Source organism: Pseudophryne corroboree, chromosome 6 (assembly GCF_028390025.1).
Source record: "Pseudophryne corroboree isolate aPseCor3 chromosome 6, aPseCor3.hap2, whole genome shotgun sequence".
Lineage (NCBI taxonomy): Eukaryota > Metazoa > Chordata > Amphibia > Anura > Myobatrachidae > Pseudophryne > Pseudophryne corroboree.
Genome location: NC_086449.1, coordinates 736670844 through 736685064, shown reverse-complemented (window position 1 = coordinate 736685064; position 14221 = coordinate 736670844). Strand labels below are relative to the sequence as shown.

The window sequence follows — 14221 nt, the reverse complement described above, 5'->3', positions numbered from 1 at the left end:
AACAGCAATGTGTATTTCAGACAGTATTTTATTTCTAAACATGAAACATTTTGCACTGTATTAGCCTTATTTTATTATGCTGTTACAAGAACGTTGTGTTGATCAACTTACTAATAACTGATAACGAAGAAGCAAAATGCAGGAAGTTTACAACAGAAAATGTTGCACACAACGGTGCAGAGATCGAGATGCGTTCCGGATCGAAAATATAGGATATGCGTATGGTTTACGCCAGGAACACGTCGCAGACACTTATGTACCACTTGCTCCCATCGCTATTAGGCATCAAATAAACTACAAAAGTCTCTCTAAAGCTGGATACACACTAGACAATATATATCGGCCGCTCAAGCAAATGGCTGATATATCACTAGTGGGTTGGTGTACACAAACGATATGTCTGTGAACGATGTAGTTCACAGACATATCGAGGGATGATGACTGATATATCTTCAGATACAGTATATCTGCGCATCTGGCCAGTGCCGCCATTGCATATCCAGGAGAAATGTATCCAGAGCTGACGATTAACACACTGATCAACTGTATAACCGGGATGTAGTTATGATCCCGGCAGTCAGCATACCGACGCCAGAATGCTGGCAGGGGGCCCAGGACTATTCCCACTCGTTGGTCTCCATGACACCCATAGAGTGGGAATAGAACCTGTCGCGAGCGCAGCGTGCCACTGAGCCCGCAGCGTGGTGAGCGCAGCAAGTCCGCGAGGGGCTTCAATGCGCTCGCACCCCTGTTGGCATTCTGGCCGCCGTGGTCCCAGCGTCGGTATGCTGACCGCCGGGATCCCGACCGTCGGTCAACTGTACCCAACCAGTATAACCAGTGTGTCAACCCAGTGCATATGTGGGGAGGAAAAGCTATTTCCAACACACTTGTAATTACCTCAGTTTCCCTGTTGTTGGTATTTTGGTACACTGAGTGAGTAAAACGTAAGAACGTATCACCTGTGGTTTAATTTTAAGATATATGGGGCGGGATGTACTAAGCGGAAAATGCGGTAAACCACCTGTTTACCACATTTTCCTAATGTACTATCCCCCGGCAGGCAGGACAGTGCAGCAGAGGGGTTCTCAGTGCTGTGTGAGGGATCTGATCGAATCCCTCCCAGCTTGCCCCGCGGCCGGCCACCTCCCCCTGCACAAGCGCAGACTGACTCCCGGGGCAGAATCCCGGATGTCAAGCCGCCGCTGCGCATCGCGCAGGACAGCTCTTATCAGAAGAGCTGTCCTCCACAATGCTGATTGCATATGTAAGTACATATGCGATCAGCATTGGGGCGATGGGCGGCGATGTACATTAGTACATTCCGCCCATGAACTTTTACTCGTATTTGGAATGGTAGCTCTTGGACTGAGATTCTAGTGACTAAAGGCGCCGATTCCGTGGATGCTCCCGGGCCTGAACACCCACGGACTGCGAGGAGCACCCACGGAACCAGCCGCTGCCCCAGTAGAGGTAGCCACCGCTGCCCCCGCCGCCCCCGCAGTAGACTGAGACGAGCTGGGGTCTGCGGAAGCGCTTCTGTACCATAGCAATGTAAAAAAACAACCGAAAAATGGCGGCCGCCGAGGAGGAGACGGACGCTAGAGGCCACATTTGACCTCTAGCGCCTGTCTCCTCGGCGGTGGGCATTTTAAGAGGGTGTTTTTTTACACTGCTATGGTACAAAAGCGCTTCCGCAGCCCCCAGCACATCTCAATCTACTGCGGGGGCTAGCAGTAACCACTGATGCCCGCACCCACCCTCCCTAACTTTACTGGTGCACGGCCAGGAGATACCTGGCAACACGCAGGAAACCCCTGGCAACGCACAGGAGACCCCTAGCAACGTGCAGGAAACACCTGGCAACGCACAGGAGACCCCTAGCAACGTGCATCAAACCCCTGGCAACGCACAAGATACCCCTAGCAACATGCATGAAACCCCTGGCAACGCACAGGAGACCCCTAGCAACGCACATGAAAACCCTGGCAATGCACAGGAGACCCCTAGCAATGTAAGTGGCATTATTGTGTGTGGGAATAAAATGATGTCAGGGCCATAACTGTGTGTATCATAATATGTAATTGGCATTACAGTGTGTGGCATAATGCATAATGGTGTGTTACGGTGTGTAGTATAACGTGTAATAGACATTACGGTGTGTGGCATAATGTGTAATAGACATTACGGTGTGTGGCATATTGCGTAATGGGCATTACGGTGCGTAGCATAATGTGTAATAATAAGAATTTACTCACCGGTAATTCTATTTCTCGTAGTCCGTAGTGGATGCTGGGAACTCCGTAAGGACCATGGGGAATAGCGGGCTCCGAAGGAGGCTGGGCACTCTAGAAAGATTTAGGACTACCTGGTGTGCACTGGCTCCTCCCACTATGACCCTCCTCCAAGCCTCAGTTAGGACACCGTGCCCGGACGAGCAGACATAATAAGGAAGGATTTAGAATCCCGGGTAAGACTCTTACCAGCCACACCAATCACACCGTACAACTCGTGATACTATATCCAGTTTGACAGTATGAAAACAACTGAGCCTCTCAACAGATGGCTCAACAATAACCCTTTAGTTAACAATAACTATTTACAAGTATTGCAGACAATCCGCACTTGGGATGGGCGCCCAGCATCCACTACGGACTACGAGAAATAGAATTACCGGTGAGTAAATTCTTATTTTCTCTAACGTCCTAGTGGATGCTGGGAACTCCGTAAGGACCATGGGGATTATACCAAAGCTCCCAAACGGGCGGGAGAGTGCGGATGACTCTGTAGCACCGAATGAGAGAACTCCAGGTCCTCCTCAGCCAGGGTATCAAATTTGTAGAATTTTGCAAATGTGTTTGCCCCTGACCAAGTAGCTGCTCGGCAAAGTTGTAAAGCCGAGACCCCTCGGGCAGCCGCCCAAGATGAGCCCACCTTCCTTGTGGAATGGGCATTTACAGATTTTGGCTGTGGCATGCCTGCCACAGAATGTGCAAGCTGGATTGTACTACAAATCCAGCGAGCAATAGACTGCTTAGAAGCAGGAGCACCCAGCTTGTTGGGTGCATACAGGATAAACAGCGAGTCAGATTTTCTGACTCCAGCCGTCCTGGAAACATATATTTTCAGGGCCCTGACAACGTCTAGCAACTTGGAGTCCTCCAAATCCTTAGTAGCCGCAGGCACCACAATAGGCTGGTTCAGGTGAAACGCTGACACCACCTTAGGGAGAAACTGGGGACGAGTCCTCAATTCTGCCCTATCCATATGGAAAATCAGATAAGGGCTTTTACATGAGAAAGCCGCCAATTCTGACACTCGCCTGGCTGAAGCCAGGGCCAATAACATGACCACTTTCCACGTGAGATATTTCAGATCCACGGTTTTTAGTGGCTCAAACCAATGTGATTTTAAGAAACTCAACATCACGTTGAGATCCCAAGGTGCCACAGGAGGCACAAATGGGGGCTGAATATGCAGCACTCCTTTCACAAATGTCTGAACTTCAGGTACTGAAGCTAGTTCTTTTTGAAAGAAAATCGACAGAGCCGAGATCTGTACTTTAATGGAGCCTAGTTTTAGACCCATATTCACTCCTGCTTGCAGGAAATGCAGAAATCGACCTAGTTGAAATTCCTCTGTTGGGGCCTTTTTGGCCTCGCACCATGCAACATATTTCCGCCATATGCGGTGATAATGCTTTGCCGTAACATCTTTCCTGGCCTTAATAAGCGTAGGAATGACTTCTTCCGGAATACCCTTTTCCTTTAGGATCCGGTGTTCAACCGCCATGCCGTCAAACGCAGCCGCGGTAAGTCTTGGAACAGACAGGGCCCCTGTTGTAGCAGGTCCTGTCTGAGCGGTAGAGGCCACGGGTCCTCTGAGTGCATCTCTTGAAGTTCCGGGTACCACGCTCGTCTTGGCCAATCCGGAACCACGAGAATGGTGTTTACTCCTCGCTTTCTTATTATTCGCAATACCTTTGGTATGAGAGGCAGAGGAGGGAACACATAAACCGACTGGTACACCCACGGTGTCACTAGAGCGTCCACAGCTATCGCCTGAGGGTCCCTTGACCTGGCGCAATATCTTTTTAACTTTTTGTTGAGGCGGGACGCCATCATGTCCACCTGTGGTTTTTCCCAACGGTTTACCAGCATCTGGAAGACTTCTGGATGAAGTCCCCACTCTCCCGGGTGGAGGTCGTGTCTGCTGAGGAAGTCTGCTTCCCAGTTGTCCACTCCCGGAATGAACACTGCTGACAGTGCTAGTACATGATTCTCCGCCCATCGGAGAATTCTTGTGGCTTCCGCCATCGCCATCCTGCTTCTTGTGCCGCCCTGTCGATTTACATGGGCGACTGCCGTGATGTTGTCTGACTGGATCAGCACCGGCTGGTGTAGGAGCAGGGATTTTGCTTGACTTAGGGCATTGTAGATGGCCCTTAGTTCCAGAATATTTATGTGAAGGGAAGTCTCCTGACTCGACCATAGTCCTTGGAAGTTTCTTCCCTGTGTGACTGCCCCCCAGCCTCGAAGGCTGGCATCCGTGGTCACCAGGACCCAGTCCTGTATGCCGAACCTGCGGCCCTCTAGAAGATGGGCACTCTGCAGCCACCACAGTAGCGACACCCTGGTTCTTGGAGACAGGGTTATCAAGCGATGCATCTGAAGATGCGATCCGGACCACTGGTCCAACAGGTCCCACTGAAAGATTCTGGCATGGAACCTGCCGAAGGGAATTGCTTCGTAAGAAGCAACCATCTTTCCCAGGACCCGCGTGCAGCGATGCACTGATACCTGTTTTGGTTTCAGGAGGTCTCTGACTAGAGATGACAACTCCCTGGCTTTCTCCTCCGGGAGAAACACTTTTTTCTGGACTGTATCCAGAATCATACCCAGGAACAGTAGCCGTGTTGTCGGAACCAGCTGTGACTTTGGGATATTCAGAATCCAGCCGTGCTGGTGCAGCACATCCTGGGATAGTGCTACTCCCACCAACAACTGTTCCTTGGACCTCGCTTTTATTAGGAGATCGTCCAAGTACGGGATAATTAAAACTCCCTTTCTTCGAAGGAGTATCATCATTTCCGCCATAACCTTGGTAAATACCCTCGGTGCCGTGGACAGTCCAAACGGCAGCGTCTGGAATTGGTAATGGCAATCCTGTACCACAAATCTGAGGTACTCCTGGTGAGGATGGTAAATGGGGACATGCAAGTAAGCATCCTTGATGTCCAGGGATACCATGTAATCCCCCTCGTCCAGGCTTGCAATAACCGCCCTGAGCGATTCCATCTTGAACTTGAATTTCTTTATGTATGTGTTCAAGGATTTCAAATTTAGAATGGGTCTCACCGAACCGTCCGGTTTCGGTACCACAAATAGTGTGGAATAATAACCCTGGCCTTGTTGAAGTAGGGGTACCTTGATTATCACCTGCTGAGAATACAGCTTGTGAATTGCCGTTAGCACCGCCTCCCTGTCTGAGGGAGCAATTGGCAAGGCAGATTTTAGGAACCGGTGGGGTGGGGACGCCTCGAATTCCAGCTTGTACCCCTGAGATACTATTTGCAGGATCCAGGGATCCACCTGTGAGCGAACCCACTGATCGCTGAAATTTTTGAGGCGACCCCCCACCGTACCTGGCTCCGCCTGTGGAGCCCCACCGTCATGCGGCGGACTTGGAAGAAGAAGCGGGGGAGGACTTTTGCTCCTGGGAACCTGCTGTTTGTTGCAGCCTTTTTCCCCTACCTCTGCCTCTGGACAGAAAAGACCCGCCTTTTCCACACCTGTTTTTCTGGGTCCGAAAGGACTGAACCTGATAAAACGGCGCCTTCTTAGGCTGTGAGGGGACATGGGGTAAAAATGCTGACTTCCCAGACGTTGCTGTGGAAACTAGGTCCGAGAGACCATCCCCAAATAATTCCTCACCCTTATATGGCAACACTTCCATGTGCTTTTTAGAATCTGCATCTCCTGTCCACTGGCGAGTCCATAAGCCTCTCCTAGCAGAAATGGACAATGCACTTACTTTAGATGCCAGTCGGCAGATTTCCCTCTGTGCATCTCTCATATATAAGACTGAGTCTTTTATATGGTCTATGGTTAACAGGATCGTGTCTCTGTCTAATGTGTCAATATTTTCTGACAGTTTATCTGACCAAGCAGCGGCAGCACTGCACATCCAAGCTGACGCAATAGCTGGCCTAAGTATAATGCCTGTGTGTGTATATACAGACTTCAGGATCGCCTCCTGCTTTCTATCAGCAGGTTCCTTGAGGGCGGCCGTATCCGGAGACGGTAGTGCCACCTTTTTTGACAAACGTGTGAGCGCTTTATCCACTCTAGGGGGTGTTTCCCAACGTGACCTATCCTCTGGCGGGAAAGGGAACGCCATTAGTACCTTCTTAGGAATTACCAATTTTTTATCAGGGAAAGCCCACGCTTCTTCACACACTTCATTTAATTAATCTGATGGGGGAAAAACTACGGGTAGTTTTTTCTCTCCAAACATAATACCCATTTTAGTGGTACCAGTAGTTATATCAGAAATGTTTAACACCTCTTTCATTGCCTCAATCATACAGTGAATGGCCTTAGTGGGCATCAGGTTTGACTCATCGTCGTCGACACTGGTGTCAGTATCAGTGTCGACATCTGGGTCTGCTTGAGGTAGCGGGCGTTTTAGAGCCCCTGACGACCCATGCGACGCCTGGGCAGGCACGAGCTGAGAAGTCGGCTGTCCCACATTTGGCATGTCGTCGATTTTCTTATATAAGGAGTCTATACGTGCACTCATTACTTTCCATAAGCCCATCCACTCAGGTGTCTGCCCCGCAGGGGGTGACATCCCTTCTAAAGGCATCTGCTCCGCCTCCACATCATTATCCTCATCAAACATGTCGACACAGCCGTACCGACACACCGCACACACACAAGGAATGCTCCGAATGAGGACAGGACCCACAAAAGCCCTTTGGGGGGACAGAGTGAGAGTATGCCAGCACACACCAGAGCGCTATATAATGCAGGGACTAACTGAGTTATGTCCCCTATAGCTGCTTTTTATATTATATATGTATTGCGCCCAAATTTAGTGCCCCCCCTCTCTGTTTTTACCCTGTTCTGAAGTGTAGACTGCAGGGGAGAGCCAGGGAGCTTCCTTCCAGGGATCTGTGAAGGAGAAATGGCGCCAGTGTGTCTGAGGGAGATAGCTCCGCCCCTTTTCCGCGGCCTATTCTCCCGCTTTTTTCTGGATTCTGGCAGGGGAATTTACCACATATATAGCCTCTAGGGCTATATATTGTGGTATTTTTGCCAGCCAAGGTGTTTTTATTGCAGCTCAGGGCGCCCCCCCCAAGCGCCCTGCACCCTCAGTGACCGGAGTGTGAAGTGTGCATGAGGAGCAATGGCGCACAGCTGCAGTGCTGTGCGCTACCTTGGTGAAGACTGATGTCTTCTGCCGCCGTTTTTCCGGACCTCTTCTTGCTTCTGGCTCTGTAAGGGGGACGGCGGCGCGGCTCCGGGACCGAACACCAAGGACTGGGCCTGCGGTCGATCCCTCTGGAGCTAATGGTGTCCAGTAGCCTAAGAAGCCCAATCCGGCTGCAAGCAGGCGAGTTCGCTTCTTCTCCCCTTAGTCCCTCGCTGCAGTGAGCCTGTTGCCAGCAGGTCTCACTGAAAATAAAAAAACTAAAACTATACTTTCTTTCTAAGGGCTCAGGAGAGCCCCTAGTGTGCATCCAACCTCGGCCAGGCACGAAATCTAACTAAGGCTTGGAGGAGGGTCATAGTGGGAGGAGCCAGTGCACACCAGGTAGTCCTAAATCTTTCTAGAGTGCCCAGCCTCCTTCGGAGCCCGCTATTCCCCATGGTCCTTACGGAGTTCCCAGCATCCACTAGGACGTTAGAGAAAGACATTACGGTGTGTGGCATATTGTGTAATAGACATTACGGTGTGTGGCATATTGTGTAATAGACATTATGGTGTGTTGTATAATGTGTAATGGGTATTAGTCACTGCCGCGGCCGCCCGTTCATTCCTGCTGCCGCCTCCCACCGAGCACCCACCAGCAAAAATACAAATCGGCACCTATGCCATTTGGACATTTCCACCTACTGTATGCCAGATGTGAATTTTTTATGTTGTATTGTGAAGTAATGTTTGTGTAGCGATATTAGGTTTACATCAGAACCGTTTCTTGCATTTTAGGCAAATTTGTTGCATACATTTTTTAGAATTATCTCTGGTGAATATTTATTTTCAATTTATTGTGAAAAACCAGTAAGTGCACCAATATATTTTATTAAACAGGGATTTGCTGGGACAGCTTTTATTCATGTGTTTTTTTACATCTGAAAGGGTCTGACAGTCCCGGGTCCGTGCCCCTTCAATCGACCATGGTTATTCCCAGGACATGCAACCTGAGTCAATTCTCCCGGCTTGTGTGTGGAAGGTATGACCTGGGTCTTTCCTAAAAGAAATTAATTGGTGGGGGACAGTAGCGCGGGATCAGGTCTGAAGATCGACAGTGTCTAGGTCGACGATGTTTAGGTCGACCACTATAGGTCGACAGTCACTAGGTCGACAGGGTCAGAAGGTCGACATGTTCTAGGTCAACAGGTCAAAAGGTCGACATGAGTTTAAAAAAAAATATCTTTTTTTTTACTTTTCGACGTGGACTACGATTGGAACGGTAATCTGTGCCGGGTACTCGGTGCACTAATTGGGGTTCCCGGTCACTCTACGAAGAAAATGACACAAAAACAAACAAACCTCATGTCGACCTTTTGACCTGTCGACCTAGAACATGTCGACCTTTTGACCCTGTCGACCTTCTAACCCTGTCGACCTGGTGACTGTCGACCTAAACATTGTCGACCTAGACACTGTCTATCTAATGATACACACCCCAGTAGCGCTTGGAGATGACAAGTGTGAAGGTGGACAACCCGGGAATAACCTGGATCTTCACCCATGTAAGAATGGGGGTAAGTACAGAAAACCCCAGCTTCAACCTTTGCTCAGTGTCCCGGGTCCGAGCCTGGTTAAAGCCAGGGTTTAAGTCTGAAAGGATTATTAGTGTGCCTTGAGGACCGAGGGTGGGTAACTGCTCTAGGTATACCTTGGAAATACAACTTTATAAAGTTGACTTAGATGTGTACCATGCAGGAGCATGGCGTTACTCCTACTCTAAGGGGTAACTGTATCAAACCTTCTAAAGGGGAAGATGTACAGTATCAAAGATTGGAGAGAGATAAGGAGGGGAGAGATAAAGTACCAGCCAATCAGTTCCTAACTGTCATTTTTCAAACAGAGCCTTTAAAGTTACAGAAGTTGATTGGTTGGTACTTTATCTCTCTCCAAGGTTTCAGACATCTCCCTATTATAGTGGAGAACTGAAGACAGACGTATACGCCATCCATAGATAGCAAAATACTCAGAGCCCCACCAACAGGCTGTTAGAGAGTACTGCACCCTGGTACACAGTAAATTCCTCTCTTATTTAGTACTAGGTTAACAAAAATCCATTTGTACATGTACCTGTAGAAAATCCTGTTTTCTTATGGCATTTTGTAAACTCAATGTTGAAATAGGTGACCAACGCATGGATGTAGTCGTTCCGCTGCACCTGTAGGCAGAACGCGGATGTAAATGCTAATTCCTCAATCTTCACTGTATATAGATCAATTTCCTGCATAAAAAACAAGAGGGAATGAATCAGTTGCATACTGTGTACTGGGAGTGATTTATATGACGTCTACAATTGCTGAAATCATTTTAAGAATCCCTTTCTAAACAGTACATAAATGTCAAATACTGTATATATCTCAACCTAGCCAGTTTATGTGTAGTCATGAGTGTCATTTGTAGCATAATGCGGGTGTCAGTACAGCTTAGGGTGTAATGTAGTGTACAGGGCACACTGGTCTAGATTCAGAGATGTACGCAAACCTGATGGTTCACGTACATCTCCAATGTTATCAGATCTGCGCGTATAGATGATCGCATTACTGACATGCTGTGTCTGTTTGGGGGCAGGGAAGGGATTGGCACAGCCAGCGTTTCTGGGTATGCGAGTCCCATTTTCTGGGTATCCTGAGGCCAGTGGCTGCGTCCCTGTGCGTAGCTTCACAGGCCCCTGCTGCGTGAAAACACCAGCCATCTTGAGCAACCTAAAGACTACTCCGACGGCCGATGGTCACATAGAGTAATCTGATGCTGCATCTTTGGATGCAGCTGCCAATCACAGAGACTGGCAGGAGGCGTCTACTTACACAAGACACCTCCTGCAGCAGTAGCATATTCCAGCTGTGCTAATGCATCCATTTCTTAATCAGGCCCATTGTTAGACGTTTACTTTTCATTGTTAAGAGGAGATGGACTCCATGATATCTTTACACTTGGACATTTCTGTCTCCCCATGTATAAGGTGTGCACACTTAAAGGGCATTCCACCAGTCATCACAAGCATAACGACAGTTATCACAAGCATAACGCTGGGGGTACTGGGAGAGGTATCTGGTCTATAGGTTGACAGTAAAAAGGTTGACAGCCAACAGGTTGACCACTAATGGTTGACATGCACGGTTGACAGGTACAGTGGCAGATTTCCCACTAGGCACGTGGGACAATGGGTACCAAATTGCGGTCCAGGAGTTGGTAGTAGAGTGTGGCTGGGACTGCTTTTGTGGTCTCAAGGCATCCGGACTGGCACCTGAAATGAAGGGGGCAATGACGTGATTGGGGGGTAGAGGGCGGCCAATAATATGCATAGGTATGGCCTGCTCGAGAAGCGAGCCATGCAAGGGAATGTGAAACACTAATTGGAGTTACCTGTGCTTTTACAGCGAAAACTACACAAACCCCCCAAAAGTTATGTTGACGTCATTTGTGTCAACCATTTTCTATGTCAACCTTTTAATGTGTCAACCTTTTGTACCTATCAACCTTTTCCATTGACTACCCATTACATGTCGACCTATTGACCATATCAACCTTTTCCATGTTGACCATATGGGGTCGACCTAATGATCCATACCCCTGGGAGGGATCTGAATGGATCCCTCTCAGGGGGAAAGATGGAAAGAAGATGGTGTTGCCTACCGTTTCCAAGCTCTGGAATGCGTCACATTCCAAAGCTTGGCGCATATGCGGTGAGCGGCCAAATATGCCAAAACTGGCATATTCAGAGGTTTGGACACTTTTTTTTTAGCATTGCTGCATCCTGCCCTTAGTTTGTTTATAGGCATCCACATCATAATAGGTGGACAATCTCAGCATTTTCTTTTGAACGGTATATTGCAGGTGGGGTACTAGAGTGCAGGCCTTTATTACTTATGATGGCGGTATACTGTGTGTGTGGGCATGGCTGCCAAGTTAATGGGTGAGCCCAGGTACTGGATCGATATGGCCATTGGAGAGGGAGGCTATGCCCGCTCTGCACTCCTGGTTCTCTGCTGAGGCCAGGGCTTGCTTAATTTGTTCTTGCTCCCTCCCTTCTCATGACAATACAGTAGGAGTATTGTGTGGGGTAATAGTTGTGTTGGTCAGGGTTTGTGACAGCATTGCTTGGGGTGATTGTATACTTTATTGCATAGCATTAGTGGTGAGTGTGAGCACAGTGTGGGTGTTCATTGTGTAGCTGGTAGTTTTGTGTACTTTATAGGACAGTTTTGGCATTCAAGCCAGTAGTAACATACACAAATGCACACATTCTCTCCTCCACCACATACAGCCACATCCTGCTCCCCTCCCACCAGCATACTGTCTTCATGTACTACCCTGGTGCACATAGCTCCTGCTCCAGTGAATATACACATGGACACATATTGGGCCCAAATGACCACATATCCATCTACATCTTGCCCCAGTGCACACACATGATATATGTATATCCTATTCCATGCTCACATACCGTGGCTGTGGAACGTGTGCACGTGTAATAACAACCACTGAGAGGTTGCTGGTAATGCTGCATAATCACATGCATGTACAGTCCATGGACCACTGCTGTACAGGACCTGAGGGGAGAGGAGCCCAGCATTGCCAGGTCACTCTGATAAAGACTCCTGCTCTTGCACTAAGGCCCATATATAGAGTCTGCTCTCTGAAGGGCAAGATGAGCCTATTCTGAACAAGAACTAGTCCATTATAATTGCTTTGTGTAACAAAAAAATAACCTTAAAACTCCATAATAAATCACTTCAGTGCATTATAAATTCCACTCACACAGTGTAGCCGAGGGAATGGGGGGGGGGGGGGGGGGGAGTACTAATTACCTAGGCTCGGGTTTATTGGAGGGCCCAGTCTGGGTCAGCTTCTAAGGGAGACAAATGTACCTCTGTCCTCTGTGCGGCAGCATAGTAAAAGGTTTTCACATTTTTTCGGAGGGGGCATGGCCACGCCACCCCATATTTGGTCATGCCGCCTCATTAACTGGGCCTCCGGTTGCTCTTGGCGTCCCTTCACTTACCTACACTCAACTGAGGCAGCTATTTTTTATCCCCACCCTAAATTCATGAGAATGCATCCTATCAAATCACTAGGAACAAGAAACATTATGATTGGTTCAAGACACAAATTGGCTGTCAACATTAATGTCTCAGTGATGTCACTGGTTTCTATTAGTTAACAGGCTGTATTCTCAAGAATATCACTTGAACCCACAAAATGAATTGCCATGTATTCAATATGACAATAAAATAAACCGTAACCCCAAAAGCAATCTTATCATTTGAATTTAAAAGTGATTTGCACCAAAAATAACTTTAAACAAAGTAATTACTTTCTGCATTGGGAATTACCGAACCTTTATCAAACAGGAATTGGTCACCACTTGCTTTGGGTCTACTATGTCCACGAGCGGTTCCCTTATGGCAACATCCCTGATACACGTCATGTCAAATCCATACACATTCTCCCACCCTGTGAACAAAAATACAGATAAATACAAAGTATTGGTGTTAGCATTTATACATACCGTAACTGTAACCAGTGACTGCATGCATTTAAAAAAAACAACAACAAATAACTATATAAATATGCAAAGATAAATCGTATGTGTGAAGCAAGGGCTCTGCTGATAAAAGCAAAGGTGGTTCCACTGTTAACAAAAATACATATCGAGAGATATCAAACTTTTGAGTACAAGTGGAGAAGTTGGTTAATCAGATTTCAGATATCATTAATACCGCTTTCACAATGCAATGCCGGGTCCCATCCGGGTATTGGAAACGGGTCCTTCCTGAGTGGGACTCGGCATTGGACCCTATCACATTGTTTCCCGACCCAGCAATATGCCGGATCAGATAGCCATCGCGAGCGGGGACGGAGCCGGCTTCGGGGGCTGTGGTGAGGCAGCACTGGGAGATGACATCATCTCAACGTCGCCACTTCCTATGCAGTGAACGGGTCCTGGATCGCATCGACCCGGCAACCCGTTCACACTGCACCTGACCCGGTATTTAAACTGGGAATAACACTGCTTTATTCCCGGGTTGAATTACCGGGTCAGGCGAGCCGGGAATTCATCATGGCCCCTTGCACACCGCTCAGCGACACATGTCAACCCAGCAATATACTGGGTCGATACCGGGTTATTTTTGCGGTGTGAAAGGGTATTATTTAGCACATTCTATAATGTTGCTATGGATAACACCTCTACTTGTCCTCTTTAGAAGGTTTGATACATCTCCAGCATAATGAAAGAAAAGACCCTAAACGTAACGTTCACCAAAGTGCAATACATGCATACAATATGACAAAAGGCCTGATTCAGGGTTGTACGTTATTACGTTCGTAGCCAGAGCCGGCCGTAGGAATATGCAGACTAGGCAAATGCCTAGAGCGTTTGGATTGCCTAGGGGCACAAGCAGCTTCTGCTGATTAAAATGATATGCGGCCTGCCTATATTCTGTGTATGACTGCGGCTGTATTTGCATATGATATGCTAATTTACAGTGTATTCCTGGAAATCACTGTAACGTAGAATTTCATATGTAGATACAGCCACAGTCACCCGCAGAATATAGAAATGCTATCACTTTAATCAGCAGAACTTGCTTGTGTATCTTAGTCACATAGCAATACAAACAAGATGCATTTTTGGCAAAAAAAAGGCGTCCAACGTGAACAGAGCTGCCAGCTGACTCATGCCAGGCATCTCCTCCTGCATGGTGTATTGAGGCAAGATGTATGAGGACACATCTGTATCCAA

The 14221-nt window shown here is 47.9% G+C and overlaps 1 protein-coding gene across 5 annotated transcripts in view; it reads right to left on the bottom strand.

Moving 5' to 3' along the window:
- The window catches only part of PRMT8 (protein arginine methyltransferase 8), a 578520-nt gene that overhangs the window by 113361 nt on the left and 450938 nt on the right, over positions 1-14221 (bottom strand). For all 5 annotated transcript variants that reach the window (XM_063930568.1, XM_063930570.1, XM_063930571.1 and 2 more), the window contains 2 exons: positions 12815-12930; positions 9547-9697 (listed from right to left, as the gene is read on the bottom strand). In XM_063930568.1, coding sequence (XP_063786638.1) covers positions 9547-9697; positions 12815-12930 — 267 coding nt within the window. The remainder of the gene's footprint in view (positions 1-9546; positions 9698-12814; positions 12931-14221) is intronic.